Below are 21,021 nucleotides of genomic sequence, written 5' to 3'. Positions count from 1 at the left end.
CTTGAACTTGAATATACGATGGCATCGCAGCTCTAGCTTGAAAAGTTTCTAGTAAACTCCCATAGGGTCCATACGCATAAACGGAGCTAGTAAATGTTAATTTCTCAATATGTTCACAATATAAAGCATCATATAAGTGTTTCGTTCATTATCTACGGAAGAAACATATACTTCACTTTGGAATACAATAGATGATTGTTGCGAATGATAGATTTGTCGTGTGCGTGCACTAAAACTTGCTGGTGGTTTCTGTTGTATAGACCGATCGTTTACTCAAAGCGGATGGCAGATCCGCCGGATCCCTTCGATCTGCTTATGTCCGCTGGCGCTGTTTAGCACAGTTTTTTATGATCCGTTGAAAGTTCCATTGCAGCCCCAATCCAATCAACCGCAGTGGCCCCAGCAGGTAGAACTGCATGAAACAAAGCAATGGTCCACGCCATGGTGCCATACCGACGCACAGGATACTCAGCACCCAACTCTCGAGTCCCATAATCGAGAAGAAGGACCCCTTGAGCGCATCCTGCACGATCCGCTTGCCAACGTGCTCCGGTTTGGCCAGCCCGCCCGATCCGGAAATGATTTTCGTTTCTTCCGGCTTTGTGCGGTTCTCGTTTTCAAACCCAGGCGTATCCGTGTCGGCCGGAAGGGCCAGCGTCACACTAACACCACGATGGCGCGCTTCCATAGCGATCGTTTCGGCTAACCCACGCAGTGCGAACTTGGATGCAGCGTACGCTCCGTAGCCGTAAATTCCCATTAGCGCCGCTTGGGACGCCGTGATGACGATAATTCCGTCACCGGCCTGTTTCATCTTCGGCAGAATGTGCCGGGTCGGGTAGAAGGTGGCAAAGTAATTCACATCCATCAGCCGATGAGCGTCCTCGATCGACGTGTCCTCCACGCTGCCGCAGATGGCCATGCCGGCGCAGTTGACCAGCATGTAGATTGGACCTACGGATTGTTCCACTGATTCCAGGGCTGCTGCCACCGCATCGTAGCTTCGAGACAAATCCAATGAGCGGAACTGAATCTTTTGCGAATCGCGCACACGCCTTTTTTCCAGCTCTTCTTTGGCTTTCTCTAAAACACATCGGACTTGATTAGTTGTACATAATGAGCCACGATGCATTTCAATACCTACCTAGCATGGGTACGTTGCGTGCAATTATGGTAACGTGTGCCCCTAATCGGACACACTCAATCGCAGCCCAAAGGCCAATCCCGCTGGAGCCACCCGTGACGACCACATGTTTTCCCTTGATCAGACGAGATTTCCGCGTGAGGAAATAGAATATTAATCCGTGCACCAGGGCGATGCCGGCTATGGTGAGTATAATTTCCGTGGAGTGGTCCATCCCTTCAGTCGCAATCGATCAAACTGCACTGGAAATGCTGTGCGGCCCGTATCTCCGTGAAATTGTGGCTTCACTTTTCTTTCTATTTGTAAAAAGGATCTGATATGATATCACTAAAATATTCGCGCCCCGCTATTTAGCCGATTGACAGACTGATGATTTTAATTCGTTTCTGATAAGAGATATAGGTGTGCGTGGTTTTCGTGACACGCAAGAGTTCCCGCATGTCTACTAAATCTCTTTTAAAATATAAAATTGTGTTTGTTTTGCGTGAAACCATACGAATTAGAATATATTTTTGTGGCAATTCAAATTTTCTGTGTTGAGTTGAGAGGCATAGTCTTGTAACGTCAAAAATTGTCATTGATGCTAAAAATGTTCGTAACATGTTGCTTAAAGGCAGCATTTCGTAATTTTATTAATGTTATCAGCTTCAATGCATGAGGCTTAGTATAATTCAAAATTTTTTGGTACGTTTTGGATTTAGCGTGTTTACGATATAATTACAGTGCCGGGGTATTGTAAGAATATTTTCACCGGGTACGATGCAACAACAGCACAAACATGACATCTGTCATTTGGACGCTATGTTACGCACCATCGAGCAGGTCCATCCTTGTGTTTGTGGCTGTGCGTGTGTGTGACAGAAACTGTAGTGCGATGCGGTCGTGCGCGATCCGTCCGCGAACCGAAAAACCGTTCCAAAATAGTGAAAATCAAAGTGAATCGAGAAAAAACGACCTGCAGGTTGGTTTTCTTTGCTCTGAGAATGGTACTCATTAGCGTGGTAGTGTCTTCGCGCGGCAAGGCTTCGACAACGGAGCCACGCAAGTAGCGCAAGGAAAGAGGGGATAAAGAAGGTGTAATTCCATTCGAGCTGAATGCCAGAAACACGCAAAGAAGAGCGCGCGAGATAGAAGACGGAATTCTTATCGCGCTGGAATGCAGTGTGTGCAAAAGTGCAGGCGTAGCGTTCGATGGTCGGGAATTTCGACTCCACCTTGCGCCTGAAGCGTAGGGACGCGGAGAAACGCGACGAGCTGCTATAGCTGGCAGTCGAGTGAGTATCGGGTTCAATGGTGGTTAGTTGTTGAAAAATTGCCACACAATTTCGGCGTCGCCTGTTTCTTTAGCGTAGCGTTCTTGAGGTGATTTTTGCGGCAGAGTAAAAGTTCCAACGGGAAGAAAACAAACGCGTGAGCGGGGAGCAGTGCTCGTGAGATGTCCGCCACAGTGAGCTGAACGAGGGGTGGATTGTGAGTGAGACAAAATCAAAATCCCATTAGTCTGTGACCTCTGCAACAAGTGAATGGTTTGGCTAATAAAAAATGAGTTTAGAGTTTTTTTTCTGTTCATTATGTTTATCAGTTATAAGTAGTGATATTTTTAGCGCAGTTGAAGTGTTAATTTGTTTGGATATTACGATCAGATGAATCACATCATCTCGTTCGTGCCCTTCTTCTTCTCATCTCATCTCATTCATGTATTCATCTCACGTCTTTAGTTTGTCTGTCACGTTTGGGTGGTGAAAAAAAACTTCTTTCTCTTTCCTATTACTCAAAGGTTGATTCTCTAATTTCTCGAAATGCCCCGAAATGTTCAGTATAATTTTCCAGTGATTTGGAGTGCACTTAAAAATATTGTTCAAACGGTACAAAATCGTAACTGTCCGCTATAATGTTTAAGCAGTTGAAAATGGTGTTCCATTAATACAATTTGATAGCATAGGGTTTTCGCTATGAGAAGGATTTCACTTATTAGCTCAATAACAAATTCCAGCTTGTATCTATTTCATTTTGCTGCGAACAAAGTAATGATTATTATTCAAACCTTAGTTATGCTGTTCCAATTGTGGGTTGGAGGTAAACATTGTATCCAACTTGAACTCTATCTGGATGGGTAGGAACACCTCCTATTCCAGCAGTCTGCCAAACAGCCCTCACTCCATAAAAAGGTGTTAAAGATGCTATTTGTGTAGACTGTGTTGACAAGAATGAGACTAGTAACGTTACTATCATTTATCAAGCAGCGAGGGGAATAAATTGGAAGAATTTATTGACTGTTATAATACCCCTCAAAAACACTGTAATTTGTCGCATGTTTGTATTTTGCCAAGTTAATTTAATGCACCGTTTGCAGTCTACTGCACACCTACCCGAGAGAGTGTGATGGAATTACCTATGCAATTGTTTACTTCACTCAACATTTCCTACAATTTCCCTCTCTCCAGTGTGTATGTGTGACTAGGCGCTAAGTTTACTGCGGTAAACAACGTACTCCCAGTGCGCGAAACGCGTGAAAGAGTATCATATTGTTTGTGGGCTCGATGAGTCACGTGTGTGTTTGTGTGCGTATGTGTGTGGTGTGAAGTAGTGTACTACGGCGGAGTGCAGTGTTAAATTAGAATGAAAAAAGTGAGCGCATAACTTGCAAGCAAAAGAAAAAAAGAAAAATAGGTTCCGTGTTCCGAGGCGAACCCGCGTATGAGCGTGTGTAAAAAGTTCGAATAAGTTGAAGAAAAAAATGCACAAGGGGTGAAAATTTGTATGTTAATTCTCCGCACGAGTTCAACAATACGTTTTATGCTGCACATCGTCGTGAAAAAAAAGTAGCAGGCCTTGAAGGTGAAAGCATCGAGAAAAGTGTTTCTGCTTCCGTGAAATATTTATATATCTTCTAAAATAAACCGTGCCCCTGGCGTCGCGAGTGGGCCAGATTCTGTCTATTATTTGCCCTACTGGCGGGTTTGATCGTTGGTGCAGCAAAACGGACGAGTAGTTTTCCGTCGTCATTCTTCTTCATCAGTCTACTGATTGCCGAAATAATTTCCTCGTCGACAGCGCGCAGTAAGGTAAGGTGTAACACACCCGCTTCGAAGATAACCCGGCCAAAAAGGGGTCGGAAAATGGATATTATTAGATGGTTCGTCCCCACGACCGAGAACATCTCCGTCTGGCCCTGTTTTCGTTCTTCTCCTCCTTTGAGACACTTTTTAAATTAAGTGCAACTGCGCAAACTGACTTTCCTGCAGGTTTGAGCATTGGTACCGTGTTTTTTTAACCATCGGAAGCGCTAACGTTTGTTCGCTGAAACGCACCATGACAATGGCCGGAAATCGATGAGTTTTTTTTGTGTGAGATTGCGCCAAACTAAACCCCCCTCCCCCCGTCCGATTTTTTCTTAGGGGGGTTTCCTGCAAACAAGACAAACATGAAGTCGATATATATTTCGTATTAATGACGACACCGGAAAGAACAAATTATTCATTTTCTTGTAAAGTAATGGCGGAACTCGACGTGACATTAGCACATGGGGTGAGCCTTTATTTGTTGCTTTTGACAAAAAAAAATTAAAAGAGAAGAAAGAACGCAAACGTTTTTCTCGCCCTTATTTTTAGACGAACAAAGTACGCTCGTTACATTTCGCTATTGGTTGAGTTCAAGAAGTCGGGGACAGATTGGATCGCACCTAGAAAAGGAACTGCCGCAGAATTGTCACATGCGCGTGCTAATGACGGTAGAATGCACAAAAATGCAATAATGGGTCTCCTGAGCCGGTCGGATATTGTGCTGGAAGCGAATTAAGCAAATGCCATTGCACCAAACCGTTCCGCGGAGGGTTTGTTCTGATCTATTTTTAGCACATTTCTGCAGTGGAAATTCCCTCGATAGAAAACGTGGGAAAGAAGTGTGCTTTCGGTGGTCCATAATTGCCATCCAGTGGAAAATGCGGTTGCGATTGCTTACGGTTGTATGCCTAAGAAAAAACTCACTGAACAGTTTTAGATTAGTTAATATTCAGCAAAACAGGCGAATTAGGCAATTTTGCTCGAGATGTAGCCAAGGATGTGTGTTTATCAACAACACTTCTGGGTACGTGATTTTCGATAAATTTTCCTAAGCTGCTAGATGCACGGAGACGTCCGTTTAGATGAATTATTATCACTACTGTCATGATGTTGTTCCTCATCATCATCACACCATGATGCATCGACTTCATCGCGGTGATAAATTAGCGCTTTTCGCTCATAAATCGTGGTCAGACGGATTTGTCCCAACCGAACTGACCAACTCGATTAGCCCTGCCCGTGGTGAAGAGATATCGAACTTGTCCATCGTGCTCTAGTTTTCCTTTTTCTTACCGTCCCATGGTTCGGCCGGTTCGTGGCTTTTTGGGGTGGATGTCTTTTTTTTGTCTTCTTCTTATTTACCACCATTTCAAGCCTCATGCGAGATGCTAGATTTGCATAAAATTATTGATACGGAACTCCGGAACGGTTCGAAATCACCAGCAGGGGTGAGAGTGGGTCAAAGCGCTTTGCGAGCTTTTCCTTGTCGATGCTCACCTCAAGACCGAACGCTTTTCGGTGGGCGATGTGGGCCGGCCATTATTTGAGGCCACTAATGGTGAACGAAGCAAGGGGATGAAACACACACACAACACACAGTCCAAAACAACAGCCAGCAAACCATCGTGAGCATCACCGACAGTTGATTTTATCATCTCCCTCCGGTGGTTCCGGGCACATATTTCACGATAAGAGCGTGCGTGCGTGTGTGTGCGTGTGCTGCGACGCCAACTGGCCGGGTCACAACCAACGTCTCACCCTTTTGACTCACCCTTAACCCAAAACCCCACCCCGTCGTGCGGAGGTCGAGCGTAGGACGGGAAAAAGGACACCCTTTCCGCTTGCTTTGGGGCTCGCTCTTTGCGAAAGTGAGCCGGTTCCGAGACGAGGACAGCCAGCACTCCGTTGGGGTGGTGGGGTGGCACTCATTATGATGGGGAGGTGGGGTGGTGGTTTGTTTGCCCACAACCGCCGTCGTGCCAAGGGACGCTTGGGTTTCGTTGTTCAATTTGTCGATTTTTGCCGTTCGTGGCCGGAGCGTCAAGTGCTGGGGCTTAGCTTTCTAAAGAAACATAACGCGATGTTCGCCGGTTTCGTCATCACCCACCCAATCGGCAAGGGGAGGGGGGGGGGGGTGGCGTTTCTCCGTGCTTCGACCTTGCAGGTTTTCGGTTTGAGGTTTTCAAGGAGGCATTTATTTGACAACTATCGTTTCCGATCCGGAGGCGGTGGTGCAAGAATCGACGTTTTAAATGAGCGTTGTATGTTGTTTGAAATAAGCTACTTTAATTGGTTGCAACTGTTAGTGGTGTTGCAACGTGATAATTATGTTGCTGTAGGTATGGTTTATGTTTATTATAGCTCCAAGGTAAATTGCAAAAATTGAGCTTATTGGTTTGGGTTTATTTCGGTCCTGTGCTAGAATTGCGGAACATCGTCTGGGAAATTTGTTGAAATTTCGAACCATTTTTCTGTTATCCTTGCTCTACGTTAGGATATGAAGTAAAAGATCATCCCACTCGACTTATATGAATATTGTTAAAAATGCATCTTATTTTTTGTACGCCCTGCGTAAAGTTCGTTTTCCATTCACTTCCATGGGAATTTCTTTCGCCCACGAAGTCCGGCTGCCATGACCGGCTGGTACGACACAAACACAAACACGCGCCAAATGACCCAAGGACACACACCTACGCGCGCTCATCCCGTCAATCGTTATCGCGCACAGGCTGCCGTTTCCTTGCCAGCCGCCACCCTTTTCAACAAGGACACACTTTCACCAGCTTGGCTGCGGGCGCGATGAGAGTTGAGAATGGACGAGGACTCCTGGCTAGGCTTTCGATCGCTTCAGCGCCCGGTTCCAGCCGTAGTAGCGGAGATAGTAACTACTACTAGCGGGAAAACATGCGCAGTAGGCAGCCGTTACTACGAGGGCGAGCAAAACACCCGGATGCTCTCATCTGAGTGAGACGCTGCTTCTCATCGTCCAGGCAAATCTCATCTCTCGTTTTGGGTTGGAATTTGTTTATGGTGTGTTTTGAATTCTTTGAGGTAAAGAAGCACTCTTATTGCTCGGAAAGTTGATGTAATATACAATCCTCTTGTTACAGTACTTAAAAATATACTGTACAATGTTGACTCGCTAGGACGAATGAGCGTAATTTATCACGAAATTGTGCTGTTCCCATACTCGTGTTCCAATAAAGCCTTATCGTAGCGTGTTTGCTTTGGAAAATTCGATACAGTCACACGCACATTCATATTTTCATCACATCAAACATTGCGCTAACCCCATCGACTATCTCATTCTCATCAAGACCTGCAGGACGTGAGCTCTCTGTGGGAAGATGCACCTTTTTCCTGCAGTCCGGCTCCGGTTCGTTGAGAATTGTGCCAGGATGGAAATTTTTGGACGATATCCCGAAGTTGGCTCTCGTTTTCTCCTTCTCTCTCTCTCCCACACTCTCTCTCTCTCTTTCCTTGCTCGCTGGGTGTCGAATTTGATAGGGCGGGGCAGACAAGGTGCATTTTCCCGATGCATCCCGATGACGGTCATCAGCTTGCGCACGTACGAGTCGCTGCGTACGGTTGATGCGTATTCCGCAAAACTACGCACGTCCTCGTACGTTATGCGTATCCTTATTTTTTTGTTTTGTCCATCGTTCATTAGCCGCTCAAAAGACCGACCATGTGTATGTGTGTTTGCGTGACTGCCGAAAATCCAGAATGAACAGCAATGGGGCATTATTTGCGCAAATGCAGTATCCTGCCGCCATGCTGTTCTGTGCCGAATGTGCAATTGGGTCGTATGTTGGAGCCGATGCAGCTGCCCTTTAATCGATCCGCGGCTGGTGTGAGAAGACAGTATTCTGGGGACCGTAGGTATATTGGGGTGCAATTAAAATTAAATCTACATTTTCCGAAGGAGCAAAAACCGATGGAGCGTTGGGTTTAGGTTCGAGGGGAATTTGAGCTCATGAATATTTGCATAAACGCATCGAATAATTGTTGTTTATTGTGTTTGAATTCGGCTGCTAGACCTTTTTACATGCATTCTTTTTCGTTCGACTCTTATGTATGAAGCTCAATCATAAACATGCGCTCAAATGATGAAATGATTGGTCTAACAAGTTTGGTTACTTTATTGTTTTGCTTCAACAAAAGCCGCACATCGATGAATTCGATTCCCAGCGTCGATTTGTTGCTGCAGGATGGCATCTCTCGACGTTTGAGAAAATAAAGGCACCACGTACCGTTACGTCCATAATTCGGTGTTCGATTGGGAATCAAAAAAATCGAATGATGTTTCTCACAATGTTTCGTTCGCCACCGGGTGTGAAACCGGTGGAAATATGCCGTATGTGTTATCCGTTGTTTGCTCGACGTTTACGCTCTACGAATTTTGAAGTAGGTTAAGAAGACTGAATGCAATCCAACGATCAACACTCGCAAGCATAATGGCTCGTTAGTTGGGGTGCTCTTGCCGTGAGCGGCTCATTTCACAGTTATTAATTTAGAATAGCTAGGGCCATTCGGGAACGAAGCGTGGAAAATGATCATGTCCGCAAAGCCTTGGTGCAGTTTTGAAAGCTGAATTTTATTGCTTCGAATGTTTATTTCGAGAATGTGCCTCCAACGACTACTGGCTATTATTGATTTAAGTTAATCTATTGCGGAAATACAGTGGGGCTAGTTAGGGGTTTCTCAAAAATGGATAAAATTTGGGTTAATGGGGCAAAGATTTAACAGCTATACATAACGAACGACGCTCGATCAATATTACAGTATGAAACAATGTTACGCATTTCATGGTTGTATTAAGGATATAAATAGAATTATCCAGAACCCTCTATTTCAAATGAATTTTGTATCACTATTGACTTTATTTCCCGTTCCACGTAAATGCAAAAGTTTGCCTCAAACAAAGCCATCAGCAATGGACTATTTCTGTTATCTCAACTAAGGCAGTGGAATAAAGAGTAACCCTGAATCGACATGATTCACTGTGGCAAAACGATAGCCATCTCACGGTGGTGCATTTCGCTGAGGGAGGTTTTTTTTATACATGAAACATGAACACGCGAAGCAAAAGTGCCACACAAAGAATCCTCGTAGCACCATTTCCTCGTGAATGGCATACAAATGTAAAATGAAAAATGACGCTTCATTATGCTATAAAAATAAATCTATTGAAATGATGAGTGAATGAGGCTTTGTTAAAGGTCTCAACATGCGGCAGAGACGGGGCAAGATAGGCCTCAAGGAAGGAATCTCTCCGTCGTGTGCCCTGATTTCTATTTCCCTATCGTGCATCTTTTCGCGGGTAATCGCAAAATACACGAGTGTACGCTCTTGTTTTTCTGCGAAAAATGCAGTCCTAGGGTATGTCGATTGCATTTTAACACGAAGTGGAATGTTGGAAGGATTATTTAAAAGGGCCTCATCTATGGAACTGGAATTAATTTTTGTTTTCTAATCCGATGAAATTTATTCGAAATCTATCGTCACCTTAATTCTATAAGCTAAAAGTTCTTTTTTGTTGATAATCCATAAATTAAGCAATATTTACTTGCCACATTTCTACTTTGTGTGCATTTTCCTGCATTTCATATTTCAATAATTATGAACTAACTTATTTCTCCGTTTCTTTCTTTCTAGGTATGTATTCAATGGATTGATGTACCGTGGACGTTCCTTTCAAGCAATGCAATGCGTTGTGTATGATTTGTAAGTTAAGATCGTTCTATTACTAATCACATTTTTTAATAAATACACACTATATGCATCAAAATATGTTGTAAAGCATTTTTATTTGAACAATTCTTTCGTTTGGCAATATTATGTGTAATTCAAACACGGATCAATGTAATGCCAGGGTAAATTTGTGCGTTTTGCTTTTATTTGTTGATTCAAACAGTCTGACTTCAATGATCTTCAATCGTCTACTACGAGGACTAACGAAGGACAATATGTTATCAGCCAACAGAAATATTGATGCTCCAGAAATCATTCGTTCAAATCAATGGATGAATGTTTATATTCATAGCCCAACCTTCGGGTTTCATCCATATTAACACATTTGTGATTTCATATGTGCTTAATATTTTGTGTTTGAAATTTGCATTATATAAAAATCCTAAATTAACCTGTAAATCTCTATTTATATTAGAGTATGCCTTGTTGAGCTTTTTGTTTCCGCATGGCGTAATGTAAACGACCACTGGTCATTTATTTTCACCTACATATGATGAAAAACACATGATCGGAGGGTTAGAAATGGAAAAGAAATGGAAGCGCTTTTCACACCCCTCTCACTCGGGATCAATATCCATTTCTGCGCCGCCGCTGGTTGTGTGGTATCTGTAGTATTTTGTTTTTACTTTTGCGCCGTTGTAACGTTCCACTCTTCAACCTTTCCGCCTTTTTGCCACCAAAAATCCGGTCCATGACGTCACAACCCATATGTGTGGTGTCCCTCTGTTTTCCTCCACCAAATATCAGCACTCTCTCTGTCTCTCTTTCTCTCTCGCGCGCGCGCTTTTGGATATATCGGTGTGTTGGTTGTATCAGGGTCTCTCTCACCCTTCTCCAATCCTTTTCAATTCCACCACCCCTCGCACTTGCAATGATCATTTTCATCTCGCGTGCCTGCCGTGGGCCCCAAATGAACCCAACCCTCTCCCTAACCAAGCCCCAGCAGACGAACTCCATCCCCCCGGTGTGTGTTTGTGGGGCCTTTTTCGAAACAAAATGAACCCCCAATGCTCGAATGATACATTTTGGCGGCCAGCACGTCGAACGGGGTTGAAGATGGGGGGTTGTTCTGGAATGTTAATTCATTGCGCCTTTCTCTCTAACCCTCCGCTCTCCGCTATGGTCGGGTGTCTCGCGTTCCACCTGCCTGCGCCTGCGGTGGTTTTGGCGAGACCTCGCGCGGAAACGCGAAAGAATGTATGCCGCCGTGCTGATGGTGGTGAAGGGTGAAGGGACAATCAGAGGGAGGCTGGGTGGGTGGTGCTGCATACCACCACCGCGCAGTCATCGATGACAGGCGTGTCCCCGGGAGAGGCTGATTGAAAATAACAACAATATGCACACCCATACCCATACTCTATGACATCACCACGCGCGCCGAGTCCCTCCAGTTCGCGATACACCGCGTGTGGAGGTCAGGTGGAGGAGCCTTTTAATATCGTTGATTGGCGTTTTGGTGACAAATGTTTTGATACGTGGTTGGTGGAAGGGGATCTTCTCTCTATAACCGAATTATATTGCACTTTTGTGTAATGGGCATGATTTGCATTGTGTATTTTATCTATATTAATTTTTTGATAACCACCGATGTAAGCGATGGATATATTGCTGCATCAGGATTTAAGCTAGCAAAAGCTGGTGCCACATGGCACGCAAATAGGCACGATGTGTCATCAACGCGCGCGTGTGCTGGTCGATGGGAAGAGAGTGAGTTTATTTGCTGTCATTTTGCTGAAAACACTGGCTCGGATTACGGCTGAACAAATTGCTAGTCGGCTCCACGCTCCAGTGTGCACTCGTGTGTGTGTTTCTCGATGCCGCTGCCTGTGCTCGTGTACAGTACTTGCTTTTGCTTTTGGTGGCGTCTCTGTTGGCGACGCGCAAAAGCAAACCACACCGCGTGTCACCCGAAGCTGGCTAGTTGGGCCGTTGAAGGTCAGCTTCGTAACGGCGTCGATGAGTCGCCTCGCCAACACCAAAACACGGAACCGCTTCATCTTGCGATGATCTTCGAACTGACGCGTGAGGTTGACACTTGATTCTGCTTGCTTTTTTGTATTTCTTCTTCTTTACAGCCTGCTAGCTCCCCTAGAAGTGGGCATAGTTGGAAAACAGGGAAACATTGCGGGGGCGGGCACAATAATTGCACCCGCTTTTGATCGGGATGACGATAATTCCGTTCTCACTCTTCGCTGCACGAGACGGGGGGATTTTTTTTGTTATTTTGTTGCACGAGTTTTTCTTGATTGAAAAGCGATTCACCTAACAGGTTTTTTTTCGGAGAGGGCGGCGTTCTGATGATCTCGATCCGTAGTGCCGGAAGTGGACGGAAGCATAGATTCTGACGATTATAGCGATGCTTGCCTCCATCTCCGGAAGGAAATAGATGTTACCGTCGGTTGGACCGTACGGCTCCGGGATTCCCCGCCGCAGGAAATGAGGAAAACAAAAGGCAGCAAAGGAAACAAAAAAAAACAGGGGGCCGAGAACAGCAATAATCACTCATTAATTCCGTGGGGTTGTTCTCTGGCGTTCGCCGTCTATGGCTGCCGTTGAACAGCGTAAATTATGGCAGTCGAACCCGGCGAGGGCATCATCATGCGCGCGTGGGTTTGATGATTACGTGTTGATCCAATTCTCGGCCCTGAGGCATGAGTCTGTGATTTTCTAGGCCCCTGTTTGCCTGAGCCTCTGCGGAGCCTTCATGGGCGCATCCCCGTTTATTGGATTAGTGAGTGGTGGTTAGTTTTGGGCGTAGCGTTTCCCCATCCGGCCCTGGGCCGAAACGAGAGGAAGAGTTTAATTTGCGTGCCATTGAGAAGAGAACGTCTTTTTTTCTATGTGTGTCGGTTTCTCTATTGGGATTGCATGCTTTTTGGAGCAACCGTTTTGTGTTCTGGAGGGAGGAGGATCATTGATTGGAAGGGGCCATTCAGACTCAATTATTTTGTGATGATTACAGTTTTGTTTGGGGCGCATGCTGCCGGTGTGGATAAAATCAGGGAATGAGGTATAATTGGTTGTGAAATTATCCTTTCCAGTTAGCTGTGTAGAAATGCAGTTTTCATAACAATGAGAAGCTTAAAAAATAGAATGTATTTCACTCGATACACTTAAATAGCAGACGAAATAGCTGACAAACGCGCCTTAGTTGCCGGAATGATTTGGCTCCTGAAAAGCTTTTCCAAAATTCACCCCCAAAGCTTGTGGCTTGCCGACTCAAAAGCTCCTATTTAATCCACCATTCTCTCTTTCGAAAGAATCGTGAGAGCTGAGTTGTAAAAGCTCTCGTCTGTAGTTCGAGAGCCGGTCTTTGCTGAGCTTTCGATGCGCGAGAGCGCTTAGTAGTGAGAAGCTCGCTCACGAGTGAGTTTTTTTTCTTCTCACAGACGTGATCCGTCTGCCAGAAGGGTTAATTCCACAACTTTCTCCTCTGAGCAAAAGCCTCGGGGTTTAAAATAGTTTGCCGTAGTATGGAATCCACAAAGTCATGAAGTCACTGTGGCCGGGTCGGTGCTTAGTGAGGCTTAATGTTGGCTGAGCCGTTTGCGCGCCTCTCTGACATTCCACAGTGAGTTAGATTCTGCTCACACTGTGGCTCACTAAAGTGTGTGAGAGTTATTTCCAAACGCTCACCACCGAATTGCGCTCTCCACCTGTTTTATGGAGACGACTTAACTTATTTCATTTCGATAGAGTAATATATCGTTGCATGTAGCCTAAAGAATAGTTCTTTGTGTTAAAAATAGTCGTCACTACCCGTTCAGCGTAGGTGTAGTTAATAAATTGAAAATATTTATTTGTTCCATTTTAAAGTGTATTAGTTTTAAAATATAATTCGTAAATAAAGGCTTAATGATAATTTTATCTTCTTTGAAACAAACCGTTCACGAATATTTATTCTCTCGCAAACACTTGCCATACGCGAGAGACGCGTAAGCAAGATTTTCAGCTGTTTCAGCTGAGAGCGAGAAAGAGTGAGAGAACAAAAATAAACAAAAGAGAGAGGGAGAGAGAGAAAGCCAGTGGGCCGCATCGGATGTGGTGCGAAGCTCACGATCGCTCGATCGCGAGCCAAACACTTGCCCGTAACCTTTTTTATTCAGTTTTCGAGTGGTTCTCCGCGCGTCAAGATGATGTTGGTGATGGTTCCGTAGTGCCCGTCGCTGGAGCCATCGTGTTTCGGTTCGTTGTGGTGGCTTTTTTGTGTATCCGCCTGATCCGCCTTCAAGTGTCTGCTCGCGATCGCGCTATACAAACGGACAGGCCTGAACGTGCGGTCGCGAACGAGTGTAAGTTTGCGTGTTCCTATGTGTGCCTTCCCCGGTGAAGCTAAAGGATCTAAAGGGTGCGGTTAAAACGATCGAAACGATACACCGAAATCACACCGTGTTGCTTTTATAATGCTTTGCCCGCGAGGGTGGTTTGGTTTTGTGATGGAAACTATATTTCCCAACGAGCTCTAATAAATTGTGTTGAGCAAAGCAAAGCAACTCAACCCGTTGATGATCGTTGCGAACGAAAGTGAAATTACAACACCCGGTACCGGGCCGGATCCGGTGTTAGATGTGGTCAACCTTAGCAAAACAAAGCCAGAATCGTAACCGAAAGGGTGATGAATTAAATTTAGATTCTCGCGCCCATGTGTCGTTAAGCGCAGCAGGATCCGTTTCGATCTAACGCAGATGAGGTGACTTGGGTGTATTTTTTTTTCGTTCTGCGTCTAATCGAAGATCGTACGATCACACGTTCAAGGTGAAGGGGAATTTAAGAGGAATTCAAAACAAACGCTCTGTCGAGGGGGAAACAAAACGTTTAAACCCGCTGTTTGGATACTCCCTGTGCGTTCGAGCGCTTGAATTGCTCACTTCAAATCAGCCCTCGAGCCGCGCAAGCAGTTAGTGTCGTTCTTCGATCGACAAAGATCACCAATCCATCCTATTTGAGAGCTGAGGTGCGAGAATCTCACCCTTATTCCAGCCAAATCGTGGCACCCTGACCAAGCGTTTTGGCAGCAGTTTTCCCAGCTCACCCTTCGAGACGATCGCGCGCACCGTAAACAACGGAGATGTATTTTTTACGCTTTTGCCAACGGCAGCCACCGGCCTACGCAAAGTTCTACGAAGGTTAGTGGGCGATTCGATTGCCTGTTGCTTTCTGCGAGCCTGCCATAAATGCCGCACCACTAATACACGCCGCTCGATCTCGCAACCTGCCGAAGCAACCGAAGGAACCCGTGTCCTGTGTGTGTGGCGTTTCTTTTTGGCTTCCTTTTTTTTCCCCGTCTTCAATGCTGCATGTCCACCCTGTCCGCTGCCTAGTGTGCCCCTTGCTCGTGGCAGTTGTGGTAACACATTTTCGCGAACGATTACTCCCCGGATGCGTTAAGTAGTTGATAAATTCGTTTGCGGAGAACCAACAGAAGAAGAAAAAGAAGATCGTAAAGGTCATTTGTTGTGGAGCTTTTATTTTGGCTCGCTTTTATTGCTATCGTTGTCCATTTTGTGTAGTGCTCTGTGAGTAACGAATTGCGTCTCCGTTCGATTGCCTTGGGGTGTTTTGCGTTAGTGAGATTTTGGTCCGTTTACGTGTTTTTGTTGTTGTTGTTGCATGGCTTTTTGCTATACGGCTTGGAGTTTGTATAACTCGTTTTGCTATAACTCGCAGCTATAAGCTCGTTTTGCTGTCGGTATCATTGAAGCTGCATGTGGTCGTAAAAATATAAGTGAATCTTCAGTATGACTCTAACGCGGATGTTGTTCAGCAGCCCTAGCTGGCCTTCCAATTTTCCATTTTGCATACAGTTGTGTTTCCGGATTCCATCATGTTGTAATTTCTCCCTTTTATGCATAAACATTTCATTCTTTGAATAAACATTACCACACTAGCTGTTACACTTCCATACCGTCCTATATTGAAGCTTCATTTTTATAAATTCTTATCCTTTTTGGGATCGTATTATTTTGATTATCGATCGCGGTCGACTGTTTACTCAACGCTTGCCTCGGGGTAATCCAAACAATTGGTTTCATCGATCCGTAAAATGAGCTCCTCATTCGAGGCGCAGCATCTCCTGCACGGAGCCATTTCGACCTCGAACGTCGAGAACCCCCACTCCCAGACACGATCATCGATCCGTTTGATGGTGTTGATGCTAAAGTGCACAAAATAATTCGCGATACAAAATTCACGTCCGGTTAGCATCCAGCGTGGTCTGCCTTTGCCGGAGATGAGCTTCCCTGTCTGGCGGATCGCTTCTCGATTGGCCTAGTAATTAGAGAATTACGACCAATTACTGGTCGGCCTTCGCCAATAATACTCATACCCTCCGCAGCTCCACATCAAGCACTGAAACCACGAAACGGGAAAGGTCGAAGGAAAAACCACCTCTCAGGAGCACCGAATTGAGAATTGTGTACGCACGGCGGAACACGCTGGCTGCGTTGGTAAATAGAATAAATTCTCGCCGGCGGTTTTGCAAAAGGTGGGGTTTGTAGCAAAGTTCACAACGTCTGGAGATGCCGAAGCAAAATCGGCTATTATAGACACCGGCATTTGGTTGGGTTTAATGCGAATTTAAACAACGCCACGGTTCCGTTGCCCGCCGAGAGTTGGGCGTTGATGGAGGTGGACGGAAATTAAAAAGGAAATTTTCGGAAATTAAATTCCACTCGAGAACGCCACCGGGTCTGTGGAGGAAGCTTGCAAACCGCCTCATCGCACAAGAGTTATCCAAGATGTTCTGTGGGGGGGGATGTATATAATTATGAGCTCCACTCTTTTCTGTTCCTTTTTTCCGCACCAATTCGGTCGGTTTTCCCTTCCGTTCGCACACACACTCTCTCTCAGCGGCTTTAGGATTTCCGTGAGTTCTGTACCTTTGGCTTTCTGGCCTTCGGTTGCGACCCGCCACGGTCGCGTGCTCCAGTTTGTACGATGGAAGGCCAATTCCTACCCCTGAACCAAGCAGATTGGGGGCGAGATTAATTAGCTCGTTAGTCCGGCAGTCGTGGCATAGGTTTTGGCATTCAAAAAGGTGACTCTGGGGAGAAGCTCAGGAGAAGACTCTAGTTCTTCAACGAACGGACCCCCAAAGAGAGTCTAGTGGCCATGGGTTGGGCGTGCATTTTGTTGTGGGTTGTTTTTTTTTGTCTGCCAACTTGTTTTTGTGTTACCTTCGAAGATCCTCAGCTGCCCGCTCCTTTGGGGTTGGTGTGGCTCGTAATTCTCCCTTTGCACATGGAGCTCGGTGAGAAGTAAACAACGGTTTGCGGCCGCAGACAATTTAGTTCATCACCAAAGGGTGGCGTTGGAAAGATGTTTTTTATTTTGCACTGTTTGATGATTTTTTACTGTTGAGGTAACCCAAACACTGCCATTCGTTATTTGGCTAACAGTCGAGACATAAACAAAACGGAATTCCGAACCCGGGGTTTGTTGAAAAAAAAAGGAAAAAAAAACCACCGGGTGCGCGTGCACCGTTTTTATTCATAAACGTAACTGCCCTTTTTTTCTTGGTCTATTTGTTAACTTTCAACGGGTGCAAAGATAACTGCGCGATTTCCACCGTGGAAATGCACTTAACAAATATACTTTTGACAATCACGCAGATCAGCATGAGCAGTCAAACGTCAAGTTGTGACAGCTGAGCCAAAAGGCGATCGGTGTACTGCGCTTTTGTCAACTTTCCTTCTGTCTCACTGCGCACCGACCGTGGGACCACCCCTTGGCTAACCTAGATCACTATCATTTGGGCCCGTAATGGGGCTTAATTCTGCAAATGTACCTCTGTGTCTGAGAGTTTCTCTCATCGCGCAGCACCTCGCGGGCCCACTGGCCACCGGGTGTGTTCCGACGAAAAATTAGGTCATTCGGGCGCAAAACCTTCGAACCCCTCCGGGCTGCGAATGGGCTACCAGGCGGCGGAAGGTTTCGTTCCATATTTTCTCTGATTCGCCGACAGCAGCGAGGCCAACACTTGCACCATCGCGCCATCACCATCATCATCCCCCTTAACCTCCCTTATTCATGCGGCCATATGGGGTGTGTCGGCTGCTCGGGGATTTCATTCATCGTCACTGGAGCGCATCGGTGATGCGCGAAAAACCGTGCCTCTCACGGGGAGCGATCGTTTTGTTCCGTCGTCGATCCGTCTCCGAGAGGCCTTTTTGTCGGTAATGTTTCAGGTTGGTCAAACGAAACTGTACGCAACAGCTGTCACCAGCAGAGGGGTCATCCAAACATATCTGCGATGTCGGATTTGTGTCACGATCCGAAGGCCCATCGATAAACCTGCAACACCTGCACCATTTCGTTCCACTCGGTGCAAGTTACAAAAATTAGTTCTACCTTGCCCGGATGTTTGCGTTAAAGTTCTCCATATTTCTTGCCACCATTCGTCCCGTGAGATCACCTGGCTGTCACGTGATGCCTGGTGGCGATATTAAGCCGCATCGGCAAGAACCTCCAGCAACGTGCTCGTCGGCCACGACATGGCGGCAATCGATAACTGCGCGAAACTAATTAACCTTTTGGTCATGGTTCCGCTTCGTTTTGGCAGGGTGCTCGTTTGAAGCAGAGTGCTTAATTTGATCGTCTGCTCCAGCGTTGTGCTAGTGGCTGCTGTAACGACTGCTAGTGGGTAGCCTGAGCTAACAACAACACAAACAACACTGACAGCTGACAGTTTGCGTCGAGATGATTGCAACCTGGGACCGACGAAAAAGAGTATGCTGCAGCAAGAAATTACCGTAATTGTACGCCAATGCACAGGAGCACGCCAATGATAAGTGGTGGTAGTGTGTGTGTGCGTTTTTTTGTTGGTAAGTCTGGCGACCTTACGAGCTTGGCGAGTGCATTTTGAGCATGACAGTAGCCTAAACGGGGCACTGATGAATAAATTGTGCAAGCTAAAAGCAAGCTAAAACACACCGGCTCTGGTGTACTTGCTGGCGTAATAATGCGAGTTGCCCACCGGATGTGCGATGACCTTTATCGAGTAAGCTTCATTGCGTGTGTGAGGTCTCCTTTCGGATTTCGATTCAAAAGTCCCTCCCCCCCCCCCTCTTTGACGCCATTTTCCAGCAACAGGTTTCGATCGGAGTTCGGTGTATGTTTTGCCACAACAAGAACGTTCCAAAATCGGACAGAACTGGTTAATTTTTGGACAGCTGGCTCCTACGGGCGACTCTACTCACGTGTATGTTGTTTGTGTGTGTATGATGGGATGGAGTTTTTGGGTGAAAATAAAACCACGCAGCAGCACCAATAACGAATTGGCTGCAATTTTCTGCGCTCCATCGATCCGTGAATGTAAACCCGCACCGATTACAAGGCTTAAAGTTGTTGCGTTCGCCTCTACCAGACGTTTTCTGAGCTATGTCTGCAAAAAAAAATGGCACAAACTCGCCATCTGCCGCATACAAAGCGTATCCTATCATTCAAGTTCCATTTATTGACCTTCCCATCGAACACCCAACGGGATGAGGGTGAATTTTACAGCTTTGTGATGAATGCGTGTTGGCACGGTTCTCCTGTTAGTAGGTCCCGCGTTCCTGTTCCAATTTGTGCTCTCCGATGCTAGAAAGAGAGAGAGAGAGCGAATTACCGCACGCTTGCCTGGCTGCGTGACCGACTGGCCAATATACTGCCATTGGCCTCCTGCTTCTCTCGAAGTCTGCGTATTTATTTTGGTATACGATGGCGGCAATGTCGGCCCACTACGCAACCAAAACCCCTTCGTGATGCGTCACGGGCGACTGAACACTCGTACGCGGTTTCATCTCGCGGGTGGCTCATCTTCTCTCTCTTTTGCTCTCTCTTCTGCTTTACGATCCGCTTCTAGTGGGTGGTGACGTAAGCCGCGCATACACACGGGCGTGTGTCGGTGCGCTAAGTGATGCGCAAAAACATATCCTGTACACTCACCCTCAGCTCACTGTCGTGCCTATTAGCTCATCCACGTACTTAAGAAACCCCCACCCTGGTGGTTGGTGACTCCAAGTACGTTAAATTTTGGCATACACACACCGCACGCATGCGTGTGTTTGTTTTCGATTGCAGCCAATTGTTATTGTTTTACGCGACGTTTGGCAGCAGTTCGGTTTAGAGGCCAAACTCGGTTGCTTCGTCTATGCTCCCTCACCAAAGCGTTTTGAGGGATATCGTCGCGTCGTTAATTTTCCGCTCGAGAGAACACGCGGCTGCGAAAGATCGGTTCATTCAGTTTTGAACCTCCTGCGCCATCGAGCCCTGGCCTTGTGTGCGTTTGTATCGCTGTCGTCTCGCCAGCGCTGGCATCTCCATTTCATCATCATCACATCGTTGAACGTTCGATCGTGTAACCGTTGTGGTGATGCTATCATTGGGGAGGATGCTGTTGATGATGATGATGATGGGGTGGATGCCGATTTTACATATAGCGTTTAAGATTGATGTTCCTGAGAATCGTTTGGAATCGCGATGAGTAAGAACCGCACAGCTGCTGCTTGTTCTCGGCGCCATTTTTGCTCCCTCGCTCCTTTCGAGTGCTTTCGATGAGGGAGTGAAGGGAGCCACACAACCGAAGAGGCGCAATGTGGACACAATTCTACGCTATAGAGTGAGAATGTTGGAAAAGATGCCAATTATGGTAAAAGATCTTTGCACGCGAAAGCGATATAAGACGCTTCCTTCTCATTCTATCGCGAAACTATTCTATTTCGCATCCTCACACCACATCACCGAACCACCCACGCTCGGGAAACCCGAGCTTCAGCACAGATTCATTGAAAATCGCCGCACAACAACCGTGGCGCTGTAATTTAATGCCTTTCGTGGGTATCCTGCCAACAAGGATGGTTGTGACGTTCCGAACCGGGTCAGGAAGTGCACGTGAGTGAACAATTTCCCACACGACACCGCCATTCGTGTTCGTGGCGCCCTCTCGACGTGCTGAGTCATCGGTGATGACATTGGCCTAACCGTTTCCAGCCGTTTAACCAGTTCGAGAATCTAACCTTTAGCAAATGTGCGCCTGCGTGTCGCGTTGAATGCGCGGGTTGACACCAGATTTCCCAGGGT

General features: G+C 46.1%; 2 protein-coding genes across 4 annotated transcripts in view; one reads left to right on the top strand and one right to left on the bottom strand.

Annotated features, from left to right (window-relative positions):
- Positions 1-145: 145 nt before the first annotated feature.
- LOC128721148 (3-ketodihydrosphingosine reductase) lies at positions 146-1,358 on the bottom strand. Its single transcript, XM_053814871.1, has 2 exons — positions 1,145-1,358; positions 146-1,083 (listed from the first exon to the last, which is right to left on the bottom strand). Exons 1-2 carry the CDS (start codon positions 1,356-1,358, stop codon positions 314-316), a joined length of 984 nt encoding a protein of 327 aa, XP_053670846.1. The 3' UTR covers positions 146-313.
- Positions 1,359-2,002: 644 nt separating this feature from the next.
- LOC128721147 (AT-rich interactive domain-containing protein 1B) overlaps positions 2,003-21,021 on the top strand; it is a 55,310-nt gene continuing 36,291 nt past the window's right edge. Inside the window, exons 1-3 of one of the 3 annotated variants that reach the window (XR_008410773.1) lie at positions 2,003-2,105; positions 3,589-4,209; positions 9,865-9,893. The gene's annotated coding sequence lies outside the window, so the exon portion shown is untranslated. Of the gene's footprint in view, positions 2,106-3,588; positions 4,210-9,864; positions 9,894-14,125; positions 14,253-21,021 lie in introns of those variants that run through there. The other 2 variants (XR_008410772.1, XM_053814870.1) reach the window with 2 other exon arrangements.

Source organism: Anopheles nili, chromosome 2, assembly GCF_943737925.1.
Source record: "Anopheles nili chromosome 2, idAnoNiliSN_F5_01, whole genome shotgun sequence".
NCBI lineage: Eukaryota > Metazoa > Arthropoda > Insecta > Diptera > Culicidae > Anopheles > Anopheles nili.
The sequence above is the reverse complement of the archived record's forward strand: the minus strand, read 5'-3'. Positions and strand labels throughout refer to the sequence as shown.